The sequence below is a fragment of the Nannobrachium achirus genome, assembly GCF_963921795.1.
Source record: "Nannobrachium achirus genome assembly, chromosome: 12".
In the NCBI taxonomy this organism is placed as follows: Eukaryota; Metazoa; Chordata; class Actinopteri; order Myctophiformes; family Myctophidae; genus Nannobrachium; species Nannobrachium achirus.
Window position 1 is genome coordinate 47,321,747 of NC_137832.1, and position 17,395 is coordinate 47,339,141.

Sequence of the window (17,395 nt, forward strand, 5' to 3'; positions counted from 1 at the left end):
AAAAGTGAAGGGACCCATAGGCTTTTCTATTGATTACTCACATGACACTGGACACTTGTGGATATTATAGTGTGGTTGTTAAAGGCAACCAGACTATTGTTCTAGGTCCAAGAAAGTTTCTAACTGAAGTAAACCTATTTTCAGTTAACCTTTTTCTGTCACCTAAAGTAAACCTGTTTTAATTGAACTTTTCTGTAATCCCAAAAGTCAATTGCGTTCAGTGGACCTTTTCTGTTCATTTTCAGATTAGACAATATCATGTCCAATCAGATAGGATTGGTCATGCTTCACTTGACATCACAATATATAATAAAATCTGTAGGAGCAGTGTCCAAAAATGTGTTTTTAAAAATCGGCCTGCAGGTGGCGCTATATGGGACAGATTCATGTTGATGGGATGAGTGTAGACATACTGTGTACCGATTTGCGTGATTTTAGGGCAAAGATTTTAGGAGCAGTGTCCAAAAATGTGTTTTGCAAGAATCGGCCTCATGGTGGCGCTAGAAGAGGGCCATGTGAGAAATGAGGGGTGGGGTCTCCGCGCCGCCAAGGCGGACGAATAGGTACCGGCCCCGGCTGTCCCGGTCGCTCCTAGCCGGAGTTACGGCATTTTATGTGAGCTGCAGTGTAGGGGGTCCTCCACTGGGGGCGCCACCACTTTTGCATCCGTTCTGGAGCACCAGGAGTCGGTGGTCCCCGGGAATTCCCCGTGAGCAGCCCCGTTGGGGTGGTCATTTGGTCAGTTTAGCACATTTGGTCATTTTTTACATCTGGGGGTCCCCCAGGGACCTGGGGGTCCTTGGAGCTCCGGGGGTCCTTGGAGGTTGTAGTTTGGCAGGTAAGGAGTGTGTGTGCAAAATTTGGCATGGATCGGGGCAACGGTTGCAGAGATATGAGCAGGGCAAGAGTGTGACGTGTGACTGACGGACTGACTGACTGACTGACTCACTCACGGACAGCCTGTGGAGGTTTTGGTAGTAAATGCGACCTACGGTCGCAATAAAGAGTAATACGGAATTCATTACCTTTTAGTTAATGAATGTTCTGTATAGAGCATCTGATCAACTCTGTAAACCCCTACATCGAAAAGGTGCATACAGAAAGTCAACTTCCATAACATCCAGAGGCATGCCACACAAATTGTCATTTTTGAAAACCTGTTGACAATGAAAATTATGCTTCCGTAAAGAGTTTTCCCAAATTATTGACATTTCTCAACATTTATTCAAATCCAGTGCGTAACAACAATTGGTCAATGTACAGTACGGTCCAGACAGGCAAACATGTGCAGATTAACAACAATCATTTGTAAGGTGAAACAAATATTGAGATATCCACAGGCTGCAGGTTGCTGCAGAAATCAACAATAGTGCCATGACATTATCTTCTATTTCACCCAAGACCCAGCAGTAGAGCTATTGTCCATTCCAACTTTCTGAGAACGTCTGAGCAATAGTAGAATTCATCCTGAGTGTCCACCAAAGAGAAGACTGGGAGTTCTGTCTCCAGATCACAGCCCCTCATCCTCCAGTGCAATGTTCTCCTCCTCTTCACCTGCATCTGCCTGAAGCTGCTTGTATTTTCTTTTGAAAAAGCCAAACTAGAAAATGAAAAGATAATATTCAGGTACACAGCTCTGGAAGAAAGAAAATTCAGGTACACAGCTGTGTGCTGAGGAGGAGATACAGTAGTATATGTATACAGTATACATGATAGAATGAGCTCGATATGAAATGCTATCCAGTCCTATCCTTTCCTATATAAAGTAAACCTATCCAATCCAGAGATTGTGAAGTTTTGGAAAGAGGTTTGGGGTATATTATCCCAGATAGTCTCAGAGGACATTCCTATTTGCCCACAGCTGTGCATTCTGGGCATATTTCCTGATAATTTCAAAATAAACAGTAAAAAGAAAAAAGGAGTGTGATCATATACTCTCTTCTCCAGGCAAAACATACAATTGCACTATTTTGGAAAAACCCAGACAAACCAGACATCAATCAATGCTGTCTTGCACTGGAGAAGCTGACTTTTGCTATTAAAGGGAAGTCTGACACTTTCCAAGAAATTTGGGGACAGTTTATACATTTTATGAAAAACAATCCCTTAGGATCTGTAATGGGTTGATTCTGTTGCTCTGTAGTGTGTGAGGAAGATAAATAAGACCTTTATTGTTATGTTTTTTCTGTTGTTGTCTTTATTGTTTTTCTCCGTATCGGGCGGAGGGGCGAGTCCAATGCATTTTCTATTTAAGTCGTTGCCGTGTCTCTTGCTCAACCGAAGGCTGTCTTTTGGCCAAGAGATTTGCAAGAGACAAAAAACCATGTGACCTTCATTGACAATGAATTGGACCCCCACCCCCTCCTCCCCTCATTCTCAGACGATACGGACACGATAGCTTTCGCAACTGTTTGTAGAGCGCCTAATAATGATTGTTTTTATTGTTTGTGTTTATGTTTTTTATGCCGTGTTTCTATGGTCTATTGTTCGAATGTCCAGTATATTAACACTAACTCAAGTCATACATATTCTGTATATTTTGAAAAAATATAAATAAATATATATTGTTTAAAAAAACAAGAATTGACACAGTCAATATCAAATCTGTGTGCTCGTTTTAGTGTTAAAATTTTTTTGAAAAAAAAAATGTTTTTGAAAAAAAAAAAGTTTGAAAAAAAAAATTTAGAAAAAAAAAAGTTTAGGTCCAAAAATGTGTTAAAAAATCGACCTGATGGTGGCGCTATATGGGACAGATCCATGTCGATGAGATAAGTGTAGACATACTGTGTAGCGATTTGTGTGATTTTAGGGCAAAAACTGCAGGAGCAGTATTCAAAAATGTGTTTTAAAAAATTTGGCGGGGGTGCCTGGAGCTGCGGGGGTCCCTGGAAGGGTGGAGGTTGTGGATTGGCAGACAAGGATTGTGTGTGGAAAATGTCACATGGATAGGGGCAAAAAAGTGTGATGTGACGTGACAGACAGACTGACGGACAGACAGGCGGTGGAGGTTTGCATAGTAACTGCGACCTGACGGTCGCAATTATAATCATTAGTATTGTTTATTTTAATTATTATTATTAAGGAACTCTAGAAATCTCAGTTGGAACTGTTACCCCAGTGACCCGATGCTGGATAAGCGGTTGAAGATGGATGGATGGATGGATGGATTATTTTAGAGTAAGCTACTTTATTTACCATTATTGTGTACTCCGCCACATGGGGAGCAATCTTCAATTCAATCTTCAATTCAAAGAAGCTTTATTGGCATGAGAACACAAACGTTTACACAGTGGTGGAAAAAGTACCTACATTTTTATAATTAAGTAAAAGTATCAATTCTGCAATGTAGAATCACTCTGTTACAAGTAAAAGTCCAGAATTACAAATGTACTTGAGTAAAAGTACAAAAGTATTGTTATCCAAATGTACTTAAAGTACCAAAAGTAAAAGTACAAAATGTTTGAAAATAGCAGATCTACAAGCTCACAACGCGTCGCACCGCAATGCGTTGTGAGCTTGTAGATCGGCTATTTTCAAATAGCCTTGGTATAATTTGGGTCCCCATTTTATTTATTTTTTGCATAGTGAGCTTTTAGATCGGCTATTTATAAAATGTTTGCCTCTATCTTATATTATTTTACAATTAGGCTAATGTTTGGACATTTTTGATAGTATAGTTTTAGCTTGTTGATTACTTTGGTGCAATAATGGTATTTTTTTTTTCTTTTCTTGGGGTAATAAAAAGGTAATTTTCTCAAGTACTGTACTTATAAGTACAATTTAAGGTACTTTTACTTTACTGGAGTATTTCCAATTTTCATTACTTTTACTTCTACTCCACTACATCTCAGAGGCAAATATTGTACTTATTCCACTACAATTATTTGAAAACTACTTTTACTTTTAGTCTTAAGTGTAGCCTATACTTTTACTCAAGTACATTTTGAATTCCGGACTTTTACTTGCAGTATAGATACTTTTACTTAAGTAAAACATTTGAGTATACTTTTCTCACCACTGTGTACTCTGTGGGAGAGACGTAATACTATGAGAACGTGGAGCGCTCGGGAAAACGGCTGTTGTAAATCACAGATAATTAGTTTCTCCGCTTTGAAAATCAGACGTCTTTTTATGACTTAATGAGTTTATGACCCTCTGCCAGCCTCACTCTGCCTCAGAAGAGCAGCCAGAAACGGCAGTAGCTTTAGCATGTAGCTAAACGTAGCAGCTGCAGTGTAAAGACGTCACAATTCTGCGCCTGTGGGGGAACACGTTCTGTGGGGGAACCCTTTTTGGTGTATCACCTGACACGCTGTGCCACTATGGTCAGAGAGCGGCCCGGTGCTACGCTAAAACTCAGGCACCCATTGAATTCTGTGACCATGTACGGTCGCACAAAATGGATTCAAAACACACACTGTTAGTTCTATCGTCTGTTTTAAGACTTTCTACGCGGATTTCATTTGTGTTAACGCAGGGTAAAGTAGCATGCCTTCACCCATGAACAATGGTGGCGTCTGTGGACTTTTTAAAATATATATTTTTTCGCGACGTGGTAAATTATTTTAACGTGGACTCCAGGACAATGACGTGAATGCGTCTCTAGGCAACGTGAACGCGTCTAAGACGTGGGATGCGCACGTAATGACGTCACTGACCATGTGACACCGAGACAGCCAATGGGCAAAAAGTCGCGTAAAGGTAGTGCACTCACACACAGGAAAGTAAGTAATCTGTTTCACAGATTTAAAAACTATCTTATCCTATCCTATCCTATCCTAATCTTTCCCACCATGTCTTGTCTGTCCTATTAACAACTTGGGAGCCGAACTCGTTCAGCGACGAGTTAAGGCCACTAGGTGTCACCCTGCCAAAAGGAGCTATCTCGTTGAGAGACGAGGCAACATAGGGTTAACTGTACGTGCCTGCAGCCTGCCCTCTGAATGACCCGAGTCCATTACGTCACCCCGCAGCAGGCAGGGAGACAGAGGGGGAGAAAATGGCGGAGGCAGTTTACATTGCTTTACATTATCCTCTGAAACATAAGAAGGGCTTTATCTATGAATGAGATGAAAAGAACGCCAGGGAAGCAGAGATCTGATTGTTTTCACGGCGACACTATAACGCGATGGTCGGCTCCCGTTTGGATTTTAGTTTCGCGAGCTTTTGTAAACAAAGGGATTATCTTCCTCAATCGTCAGCGGACACCCACGTGCACACGCACGAAGCTTCCGAGGCACTTCAAAATAAAGCGTGAGTGAATGGTGGCACCAGCAACAGCTAGAAATGTTATAAACCTGAGCAGCCCATGTGTTAATAATGTTATTGACTTGAATCACTTTGTTTGCGATGAAGGCGGTGAATGCAATATTTGAGAGGGAAGTCTAGACTCAAGATTCGTTGCGTGCAAACATCACAGGTCAGTGGCTTGGTCCTCTTGTTTCTAGCTTTGGGAGAGGCTTTGGGAGAGGCAGGTTGCTCATGCTCATTTTGGCCATTTGAAAATAGCCGATCTACAAGCTCACAATGCGTCGCGATGCAACGCGATGCATTTGAAAATTTGAAATGGGACATTCTGCATAATGAGTACTTTCTACTTTTGGTAATTTAAGTACATTTTCATGCCAATACTTTTACTCAAGTACATTTTGAATTCCTAACTTTTACTGGTAAGGGTGCCCTCACACCAAAATACCTAGAGTGGAATCCGCCAATGCATTTCAATGAGAATGTAACGTTTTTTTTTGCCAGTAGAGGATTTCTGCCAAAAAACGCTCCATTCTCATTGAAATGCATTGGCGGATTCCACTCTAGGTATTTTGGTGAGAGGGCACCCTAACAGAGTATTTCTATATTCAGTATTGATACATTTACTTATTTATAACATTTGATTACTTTTTCCACCACTTTTTTAGCATACAGACACTCACTCACCTTCCACAGTAGTCCAACGGACAGGGCCAGCAACAGCAGCCCTCCAACGACGCTGCCCGCTATCACCGCCACCGGGATGTCTGCTGTTTCTCCAGGTTTATTGATCAGGAGCTCCACCTGGGGGGCGGGAGGTCACACAGCTGCTTATGCTGTTCTTCTGCATATCACTGAAGCCTCCCTGTAGTGCTAACCTCTGATTCCAGAGACACAGTTCAACCCACTACATGGTTTAAGGGGATAAACAGGAAGTAATATTGGCTGGAGGGGGCTTTCTGTAGGTTATGATGTGATTGTCACTTGTGGATAAACAGTTATCAATCTCTATTTTGATTTTTTGGTGATGAAGATCATCAACACTCTTCTTTCCTTTAGTTTTTCTCTGAGATAATGAGGGGCCTATAACATTATTTTTACTTTACTAATTCCAGCCATCTACCTAAACAAGCTATTTGTTTCTTCAGTACACCAATTGATATACTGTACTTTGTTATTCTCTTTTGTACAATTGCTGCTATTCTTTATCACACACACACACACACACACACACACACACACACACACACACACACACACACACACACACACACACACACACACACACACACACACACGTACGTACGTACGTACGTACGTATGTATAGATATGATTTTTCTTTTCTTTTTTCTTTTTTCATACATGTAGGAAATGGAAAATGAAAATATCACAGTATATTGTCAATTTTGTCTTTTATATCAACAGTAGAGCAGGTGACAGAAAACGGTAACCTACTAGTAGCTTGTTAACGCTGATGACGAGTAAATCAGGCTGGGAGCTCTCAATTTCTGCAGTGGAAGCAAGCTTAATGTTCTGAAATGTAGCCTGTGTCAAATAAAAAAATATACATATATTGTGTCACAATAAATATGCTGACAATACTGGGAATCATGATGAACAATTGAGACTTTTCAATGAATATATTTACAGTCGTGAAGGTGCCGCTCCAGATCCTGGTTGTAAGGTTGACAAAGTACTCGCTCCTTTCTTGGAGGTCTTTGAGTATGCATTTTATATATTTGCAGTTTGCATTTTTGCAGTCCTGTGAAGCAAAAAATAATTATTAGAAATAACAGTGCAAGCCAGGGGTCATCAGTATGTCCGTACACGGACACATGTCCATGATGGAACCAGGGTCCATTTGGTTCCATTTGTACACTCTCAGAGTTACAGACTGGTCCATTTGGAGCCATTCAAGGAACCCTGATGGTCCAGTAAACATTTATGGCTAGCTCTTTATGTGTTTATGGTAATAATGTTGCCCGCTCATTTTATGTCCACAGCAAAAATAGAATTTTTACAAAAATGTCCAAAACAAGCCAGCATGGCGTGTAGCTGGACATTATAAATTCAAATCTGCATTGGAGAGTTTTCAAACTTTGTGTACAATGGCGGCCCCAAGTGGCAATGATGGCTAAATGTTTTGATACTCTGCACTGCCATGTACTTGGTCATATCAGATCACTGAGGCTCTTTGCAGTAAATGTGCTGCATTTTAATGGGGGGCAATGAGCTAATATTGTGTTTAGAAGATTAATTTCACATTATAAAACATTTGAAGAAGTGAATTTCTTTGTACAACTTGCCTTAGGTAGATAGACGTTGAGACATAAATAAACCCACTGTTGACACTTTTATCATAATATGACAACAGTAGTGACTTCAGTCCTCATTTGGCACACACATGATGTCATCTTTATCGTAGTTACCGTAAGTCACCTTTAAAACGGGGTATAACTTGTAAGCATTGTGCAATCGTGGAATGAGTAAAGCGCCTTTCAGACGGGGTCATACGGGGGGCACAGTCCTGTGAAATTCCATGCGCATGCTCGTTCGTGCATGCACTCGTGGGCGGCAAGAGCTGCATTGTGGTCATGTTTATTTTCACGCTTGCCGGCTGGCGCACAGGAGGTCAACAACAAAGGCTGCTAGGCGTAATATCGCAAGGTGTTTACTCGCGAAGCAATTGGGTTTGTGTCTCCAGATGAGACCCCCCCCCCGTCTGAAATGTTCACAGCTAAACGTGTGGGGAGCGCCTCCAAAGAATTGCCAAAATCCCCCAGTGTGCTTCTGTTGGTAATTAGTGTGGTTGCTTTAGGCAACACACTATTGTTCTTGGTCCGAGAAGTTTTATGCCAGCTAAAGTAAACCTGTTTTTTTTTTTTTTTACCTTTTTGTTCATTGTGTTCAGTGGACGTTTTTGTAACCTTTTCTGTAACACCAAAAGTAACATTTCCGTATAATGTCAGACAAGAGTGACATTGCAATATGTAATATAAATGGCATTTCATTCCACCATATATAGACCTATATATACGTACTTAAACGTATATATATTTCAACTTATCATACTGTACTTATTTTGGGCTTGTCATTATAGGCTAAATTCTCGCTAAATGTGACACTCTATTGACTGAATGCTGCGTTTTGAGTGACTTACCAGTACTTTAGTGCCTCTGAGGCTCTCTTTGGAGAACCTAGCTGTGTGGGTTTTCACTCCAATCTCCAGTGGGTTGATCAGGCTGGAAGCATCACAGCTTACGGCGCTGCCCTGTGCCATGTGAAGAGAGAGGTCATCACAGGGTTTCACGTCACAAGGGGGGGAAAAGTGGGACTGAGTTACTAAGGCCCAAGGTGGTGGAGGGGCCTTAATTATTTTATACTTTAGCTATTCAGCTATTTTGAAAAGTCGTGAAAATGTGCAAATCTTTGAATATGTGTATTTTTTAAGCGAACATTTGTAACTCAAATTTTGCTTCTGGGTGGTCCCTGGAACTAAATATTTTGAGATGGGGGTCCGTGGCCAAATACATATAATTTTGGGGGGCCTTCACATGAAAAAGTTTGAGCACCACTGACATAGATTTTTTTTTTTTTTTTTTATGACGATTTTTCAAAAATAGCAGATCTACAAGCTCGCAGCGCGGCACCATGAGCTTGTATATCTGCTATTTTTCAATAGTTAAAGTACCCAGGGCCCAGAATTTGGTGCGACACCCCTGATATCAGGGTCCATTATTTATTTGGCATTTGAGCCACAGCAATGGAAATCGCACAGCAAAATGTGTTTCCATAATATTCCCAAATGTTGAAAGATTTTCAACATTTCTTTGAAAATCTACAAGCTCACAACACATCACAGACGCTTTGTGAGCTTGTAGATTGGCTATTTTCAAATAGCATATGTGTATAGGGTTAAAGTGGTTAAACTGATTTTGATGTAATTGAGGATCTGGGGGTCCCCAGACTTTGAGAACCACTGTCTTATATACAGTAACTGTATTTTTTTGATTTTTTTTTTTATACTTTACACACATTCAGACAAGCTCTGTACCAACCAAGACATTCATGAGGTGAAACAAAATGTGGTGAAACTCTGCAATTAAGTGTAGATGAATACTGAATACTCACTGCTTGTTGGTCAACATTGGCAACATAGAGCAGTGGGTTACCAACTTTGGTTGTCATAGGTAGAGCTATGGTCAGATACAGCAGGTTGGCAGGGAATTTACCTGTTGAAATCTGTGAACATATTTCATAGACACACCGTTTGCTTCATGTCCACTCCAATAACACATCTCAATATGTTTTATGATGTATAAAAGGATATTGTACAGACACATTCCTTTACTGTACCTTTAGAGAGAAGTTAAACTCTGGACCAATGTCGTCCAGGGTTTTCACCGTTGTTATCACTTTGTTGGTTTCCTCTGACACGTAGAAATGTATGTTTGAATGCCTGACAGTACAAACAAATAGAACCATTACAAATGAATGCTGTGACGCATATGCCATCAATCAACACCTGGTATTCAATAATTATGTTGCTTGACGATACACTAGAAAACATCTATGTAGTTCAGAAAGAATCTGCTGAATCAGAAGATGGATTACCTGGACATCACAATCTCTGCATCGTATCGGACAGGAACTGAGACGTCCACTTTGTTGTCTGCAGGTCTGTCCTCTTTACCGTCACTATGAATCAAATGACAGAAGCAAAATGGTTCACACTGTATATTGTTTTGAAAGTGTTAATAAAAGTGTATTTTAAGCACAAGGAAATCAATTGTGTACCTTTTGGCCTCAAAGTTCACATGCGCTTGGTTTTGCAATTGGGCAAGATTAAAGTCAAAGTTTATCCAAAATTTGACCTAAAGGAAAAAAAAGTATACTTCATGGAATAACCACACGCAGTTATCATCAGAACAACATAGTCGTTTGACAAAGCAGCATGCAACCAAAAGTGTCACCAAAACCACAAACTATTGTCTGTGGTCGATGTATTCCACATACCTCCTGGTCTTTTCTTAAAGCTGGGTAGCCCACTTGACAAGCAACAACAGACGTCTGCTTTGTAGAGGTGCATTTCACCACTGTACCATCGCTCTGTGAACAGTTCAAGACATGGTTCCAGTCACTCATTCTGACCACTTTACAATGTGTGTGGAAACTCGTAAATTGTGTTATTCACAGTCACACCATGTGAATATGACACTGCAGATGTGGATATTAAACAATACTAGAGCACAAGCTATACAGTAATTCAGGGGTCTTCACTTCAACAGGGGGTCCGGGTCCCCTAGGGGATCCCCAGAGTTACTACAGGGGTCCTCCAAATCTTTGAGGTATAGAAAAAATCTTTTTATATTAACCACTTTAACCCTAGTGTCCATATTCTGAGAACTTTAGCCAAAAATAGCTGATCTACAAGCTCACAACGCCTGCGAGGCGTTGTGAGCTTGTAGATCGGCAAAGAGCTTTGGTGTAGAGGGGAAAAAGAGCAGACTAAGTACAGAGTGAAAGGTCAAGTTTATTAAGTATTGACAGTTCAAGTGGTTAAATATCTGAAAACGTTGAAGACCCCTACAGTAAGTGAAGCAGTGGGTAGAGAGGTCGTCTGGTAATCAGAAGGTCACCAGGTCAAGACAGATAGAAAGCGTCATTGACGCAAGTGTCTGATGCTTTGTATGTGTCAGGGCCTCAAGTTTTATGTGCTAACGAATTTTGGTGGTTTAAATGTAAATGGTTTCTGATAAAAAAAAAATGTAATGCAGAAAAACTGCCACGTCAACATCAATAACCTTTGCTTGTAGTCTAAATGTGTTCAACTCACAGGAGAGATGATGGAGGCATAGAAGAGGTTGCTGGAAAACGTGGCCAAGACTTGGGTGTTGTAAGCACTCTCCTTTTTGTTCTTGACAACAACCTCAAATGAAAGGCCCTGGTTGTTGAATCTGATCAGGACGGGAGATGAGCTGAAACACAAGAGTCCTCATTTCACTCAGACTCAGGGGTTTAACTGTAGCTACGGCAAGAACAAATACAACTTCCTAATTTCAATGATTCCCTATTTATATTGGAAGTCCATCAAAAGAGCAACCAGGCTTTAACATGATACAATTCTCGCCCAACACCACACGGAGGTTCAATTTCTTTTTTGCCCAAAGTCAATTTTTATTTTTACAAAAGATTCTCAAAAGAAAACAACTATAAGAACTCCATACATTGAAAATATATATATATATATAATAATTTAAGAAGCAGTGAAAATAGCAGATCTACGAGCTCACAACACGTCCCATCGATTCGTGACACACGTTGAGCGTAGAAATTGTCTATTTTCACTCATTTGGGTCCTGGGGCAAGTGTCTCTTATGGTTCTGGAGCTAAAGCATTTAAAAAAGCCCTTCTCTACAGGTTAATACAGGTTAGCGCCAGTTGTGTTCAGCATTGTGAGGAACTGGGACGGACAGTGGTTACCTCCACATGCATTACGTCCTCCCAGTGAAATTCCTCACTATCAGGTGAAAAGAAGAGGCTGGCAACTATCAGAGGAGACACTTTGTCGTCTACATCCTCCCCAAGACTAACAGTAAGGGTCGGTAGTGACAGGGATCTACTGTATATCCAAAGGCGGAACTGCATGGCAATGATTACAATTGGGACAAAGATTTAAAAGAAAAAGAAAACAGGCTTTATATAATAGCACCTTTTTTGTTTGTGTCATAATCTTTCACGTAGCAACCAAAGCAACACATGAACCATTTGCGAACTATAAATCATAAAGGGGTGAGAACATTTTATAAAGTGCCACAGGCCTTGTGTGATTTTTTCCCCCACATCCCTTCAACTGCTTCCATTCACTGAGTACATATTACCCAAACTTTAAATGTTTTCAGTTCCTTCTGCCGACAGACCCACCCATTTTATGAGATATGTGATTGCTGTATAAAATGGAGTGTTTTATGCCATGAAGCCATTTACAATTAAAACAGACTCATAAAGTAGATTAAAATAGAACATGTTGTAATGTTTATAAGGGTTGGTATGAAACTTATTGGAGAGATCAACCATATTGGCAAATGTGCCTTAACAGAACTCTTTCCAGAATGTCACGATTCAGTTATTATCATTATATTATTTTATGAATCATAATGCATAATAAAATAATCTACTTTAACTTGGTAAACATTTTTTAATTTTTCAAACTAATGCCAATTTGTTCCGATATTGTATCTTGAGTCCAATAACATATCAAATGACAAATAAATACATCAAAATCTAATATATGTACAGTATCACAGTATCAGTATCAGTATCAGGTAAAGTATCCGTTGTACATGAAACAGAAATATATACAGAAATATGATTTAGTAATGCTTAATATCTATCCCTGATTCCCCGTAACAACACAAATATTAAAGTTTATATATATACATATATATAGTATACAGTATATACAGTACATCTAAAAGGAACATTGTATTCATATTAATTGTCAGAAACTCACAACGTGAAGAAATTCCTTGAGTTTGCATGCGCTTGTAGCTTGGGTTTATTTTTGGCGTAAAGGAGGGGACCAAGCATAGACCCCTGGGGGTCTTTGATGGACAAAATATAACAACTTAAGCCCTCTATACTTAGTAAACAAATACTTTGTTGACCGGGGTCAGCTCTGTACTTGGTCTGCCCCACAACAATAAATATCTATATTTGAGAATGTTAGCCCCAAGAATACAGAAGCTAAGGTACAAGTGGGCAGTGTTGGGAAAGTTCACTTTAAAAACGAACTAGTTCAAGTTCAAGTTCAGAACTTCTAAAATGAACTAGTTCATTTCATAGTTCATAATTCTATATTTTGAACTAAGTTCGTGGTTCCCCAAAATGAACTAACTTAGTTCTTTTTCGTTCTTTTTTTAACCATAATTTTTTTTATACTTTGGCTATTCGAAAAAAAAAGAAAAAAAAAAGAAAAAAATATATAGCCTAGGTTTCTATATATTATATAAATGTTTAGACGTTGCTCCATGCTATTATTTGTCAAACTTATTGACACAGCCCATATAGAACCACACAGCAATAATTTCATCCAACTTAACATTGAGGTGCCCACAATATTTATGTGCCCACTGCCTAGTTCCCAGTCTTCCTGCACCCTTATTGTGAAGGGCTGAATGTAATAACCATGTTATTGTCTCATTGTGTGAAATATCATAATATTCAAAACAAATATTTGACTCCAATTGATTCCCCACACAGTATTGACTTGATATAGCAATAAAAAATATATATTACACAGCAGTTGTGGGAAAACTAAGACATTGTTCAAAAAACACAATTCCGATTTTGGTCATTTTGGAAATAGGGCAAAAAATATATTTTTCTTCAATCCACTGTCTTGACACTCGAACCAAAATTGTTCTATAGACCATAATCTACAAATTGGAAGTGAAAAATAAACTTTAACACACATTTGAAATGAAAACAAAAAATTACATGTACAAGGAACCCCACTAGAAGGCATACGTTTCTAAACCTCGCGCACAGCATGTTTCCGCGTTGGTTAAAATAGCTGATCTACAAGCTCACGTTGTCTCGTGGATGCGACGCGTTGTGAGCTTGCAGATCAGCTATTTTCGCCGTGCAACACACATAGGACAAAGTATAGTCAGGCTTGCGAGACACGTAACGAGGAGGAGATTAACAGTGCAGCTGCAGAGTGCAGACAGCACCGCATATCAACGTTCACGAGGGGCTGCGTGCAGTGTGTGCTATTGGAGCACGTGAATGAAAAGAGAGACGAGAGGACAGACGACCGCGGAGGCGCGGACCGCCGCATGAACGGCCGACGAACGCCGACGAACTCCGTTCACGGGCGTCAGAATGACCGTGTTCGACAATATCGTTCATCAAGCGAAAACAATTACGTTCAGTTCACGTTCGCCCAAAATATGAACGTGTTCATGAACGATCGTTCTTTGAACGCGTTCGGGTACAACACTGCAAGTGGGTAAGTGGTTAATGCTCACTCACCTGGAGACCTTTGGTACATTCTTCACAGTCAGCACTAGATCACTCACACACACCTCATCAGAACCACAGTCTTTAGAAAAGGGGACCTGAAAGAGTTATGTAAATGCTTATTCCATTTGGACATATTCACATTGTATTTTATGTATAACCCTAATATTAATTCAGTTATTGTTCTCCAATTATCTTTTATTTACTCCAGTTACTCCACTGGGAGCACTGTAACTCTTTTTGAAACGTGCAAAAGAAAGCATCCATGAATTGCCCATTAAATTGCATTCATTTATTCTCCCTTTTACGCCACGATATGGTTGCAAAAAAGCTGTTTGAGCATCTGATCATCTTGGTGGTAATTGAATAAACTCACTATGGGTGTTTATTCTGAAACAGTGTGCAGATTCAGTATTTCTATTTTAATTAGTCCATGGTTCCATGCGGGACTAAAAAAACATCCTACATCACACTTACAAAGAACTCCCACGCGCTGGGAGAGAACACATCCAGGACAGGGTTTGCGTTTGCATTCTGGAGGAAAACGTCTGCCTTCAAACTGAGAGAGTTGACAAAGTCTGGAGCCTCCTGTTGAAAAGAAGACAGATTGGCATAAAGAGTTAAGAGTTTCAGGTGATTTACAGCCTGTAACAGGGCTTAAAAAGAAAAATACTTTGTTTGAACTTTGCTTTCCGAAACATGTTTAAGTGTTACATAACCTACATGCACAGGACATTTCTATAACACTGCACTGCATGTGTCCTCCACATTTCAAAATAAATAAATAAAAATAAAATTGCAAAGAAATAATCCACAGATCCTGTATTGCTTAAAGCTTACCTGAACAAAGACTTGGTATTCTCGACACAAAGGCTTGGAGGATATTTGTATGTTTCCAGATATGAGACGATCACTGTTTGTACTGAAGGACCCGCGAGACGTCACACGGGAAGACTGCAAGTCAGCATCCAGAGTCAAGTTATAAGATAGATCTGAAAGCAGAGATGGATTCTGTCACACTTTAGAGCAGTGGTTCTCAAACTTAGAAATTTGGAGGTCTCCCCTTTACTTTGACAGTGTACAAATCAAATGGACCCATTAGGAATGGACCTGTTAGGGTCCATTTGGTTCCATTTGTATTCTGTCAAAGTTACAGACTTGTAAGGGTCCATTTAGACCCCCATAAAGGAACCTAGAGAGTTCATGAAATCCACTTTGAGAACCACTACTTTAGAGCTATACCCTACATTGAAAACAACTTGTTATCGTGAGGAATTGAGGACACAAAGCCAACACATTTAGGGGAAGACGGAATTCAGATTTACCAATGGGTCCAACTGGGTTCTTGGGCTTGAACGTGGCACTGAAACAGATGTTGGCGCTGAAACAGAAAAGCTTCCGTCCGTTTATCATGCAATTCTTAGTAAGAATGCTGATTTTACTAGGCGTAAATGAGGCTTTGGCAGTGATGACAGCTAGACCGCGTGACCTGAAAACACAAACAACATACGTTATGTAACTTATGTAACTTATGAAGATCTATCTCCATAATTTGAATTCATTTCCACCCAAAAGTCAACATGTCATTGATGTAAACTTGAACCAAATGAGTGGTTTTATGTGATTTGAGAAACAATAATGACTTCATTCCATAATCGGTCAAAAAGAATATATATATATATATATATATTTTTTTTTTTTTCTTTTTTTGGTTCCATTTATCTCAGAGTGCGATGCATACTCACCAAAGCTGGACCACTTTACCACGTGCACCAACTGAGATATCAGGGATGGTGTCATCATTCAGATCTCCATAGCTATCAAGCGATCTTCCAAAGTACTGCATTTTCGGGTCCAATTTAGAGCCAAGGATCCTCTGGAAAATATCAAAGGATTATTACCACAGTTAAAACTACAGTCAAGTTTGATAATAACATGGTAGATAAGGTAGGCTACTCTCTTTTGTTGAAACCTTTGCATGCAAAACTAGGCTGCAGTACCTATGATGGCCACCTAAGTGCCCCTGTGACTCTCTCACCAAACAACTCGGCTGACAGTAGGCCTACTTCTATCTAGCGTAGACTTTAAAAGGCTCAGGCTCAGTTTTCCAGTGAGGAAATTCCTTCTCGCTCCAACGCAATTACACAACACAGGCGACGTTTATATTCCCGTACCTGTGAAAACTTTTTGTTTAACATCTTCTTCTCCCCGTTGTAGATGTAAATGACACCCCTCTCGCTGTCCTCTAGGGGCGCTCCCACAACAACGTCACTGTAGCCATCGAGATCTAGGTCAGACTCGGCAGAAATGGCCATCCCAAAACGGGTGTTCTCGGCTGGAGACGGACCGCTGAGGGAACCCTGCTCGTTCAGTATACCCTTTGGAAACAGAGAGATGTGTGACAGTGAAGACCAACCATTGTGCTGTGGCTGTTAATGAAACTAAAGGAAAGGGCTGTAGCTGAGTGGGAAGAGAAGAGAGGACGTCTGGAAATTGGAAGGGTAGCTGCTTCGACTTCCAGTATACATGTCGAAGTGTCCCTGGACAAGACCCCTAACAGCCCCCACATCAGCTGGTTGAAGATGTAAATGCAATTTGCCTTCCCACAAAACACTCCCATTCCCTTTCCACTGAAAGTCATGTTGTCTTTCATGTCGTGTTACTGTAATCTTTAACCATATCACCATCACCATCACCATCAACATCATCAAGAATTACATGTATTTTCGACATCATAAGGGTGAATACTTTGCTCAGGAAAGTTGTATTTAATTCCCATGTATTTAATGAGATGCACATCTTGAAACACAACCTTTCGGAACATGTGACTCATGTTTACCTTGGTGACAGAGAAGAGGTAGACCTTGCCCTGTTCTTTCTTCAGCTCACTCATGAACATGGGTGCTCCGACCAACAGGAGGTCTGTCACCCCGTCTCTGTCCACATCCAGGGCACACAAGACACTGCCGAAGTAGGACCCGATCTGGAACAAGAAAAGACAGGACACTCTAATTTGAATTTCATTCAAATTATCGATGCTGCGATTACATGAAGCGCTTTACTTTTCTTAAAAGTAAAAAGGGTTAGCGTGATGGTGTTATATCTGCAGTGAATAACATATTC

At 40.1% G+C, this 17,395-nt stretch overlaps 1 protein-coding gene across 1 annotated transcript in view; it reads right to left on the reverse strand.

The window, feature by feature from the left end:
- Positions 1-1,510: 1,510 nt before the first annotated feature.
- itga2.2 (integrin, alpha 2 (CD49B, alpha 2 subunit of VLA-2 receptor), tandem duplicate 2) overlaps positions 1,511-17,395 on the reverse strand; it is a gene marked incomplete at both ends in the record, with an annotated part of 34,485 nt that continues 18,600 nt past the window's right edge. The window contains 16 exons of the mRNA XM_080738696.1: positions 1,511-1,600; positions 5,935-6,051; positions 8,409-8,519; positions 9,380-9,490; positions 9,605-9,707; positions 9,863-9,946; positions 10,046-10,122; positions 10,265-10,357; positions 11,085-11,226; positions 14,285-14,370; positions 14,750-14,860; positions 15,113-15,264; positions 15,598-15,761; positions 16,018-16,148; positions 16,447-16,650; positions 17,112-17,255. Of these exons, the coding sequence (XP_080594822.1) occupies positions 1,511-1,600; positions 5,935-6,051; positions 8,409-8,519; positions 9,380-9,490; positions 9,605-9,707; positions 9,863-9,946; positions 10,046-10,122; positions 10,265-10,357; positions 11,085-11,226; positions 14,285-14,370; positions 14,750-14,860; positions 15,113-15,264; positions 15,598-15,761; positions 16,018-16,148; positions 16,447-16,650; positions 17,112-17,255 (1,920 nt within the window). The remainder of the gene's footprint in view (positions 1,601-5,934; positions 6,052-8,408; positions 8,520-9,379; positions 9,491-9,604; positions 9,708-9,862; positions 9,947-10,045; positions 10,123-10,264; positions 10,358-11,084; positions 11,227-14,284; positions 14,371-14,749; positions 14,861-15,112; positions 15,265-15,597; positions 15,762-16,017; positions 16,149-16,446; positions 16,651-17,111; positions 17,256-17,395) is intronic.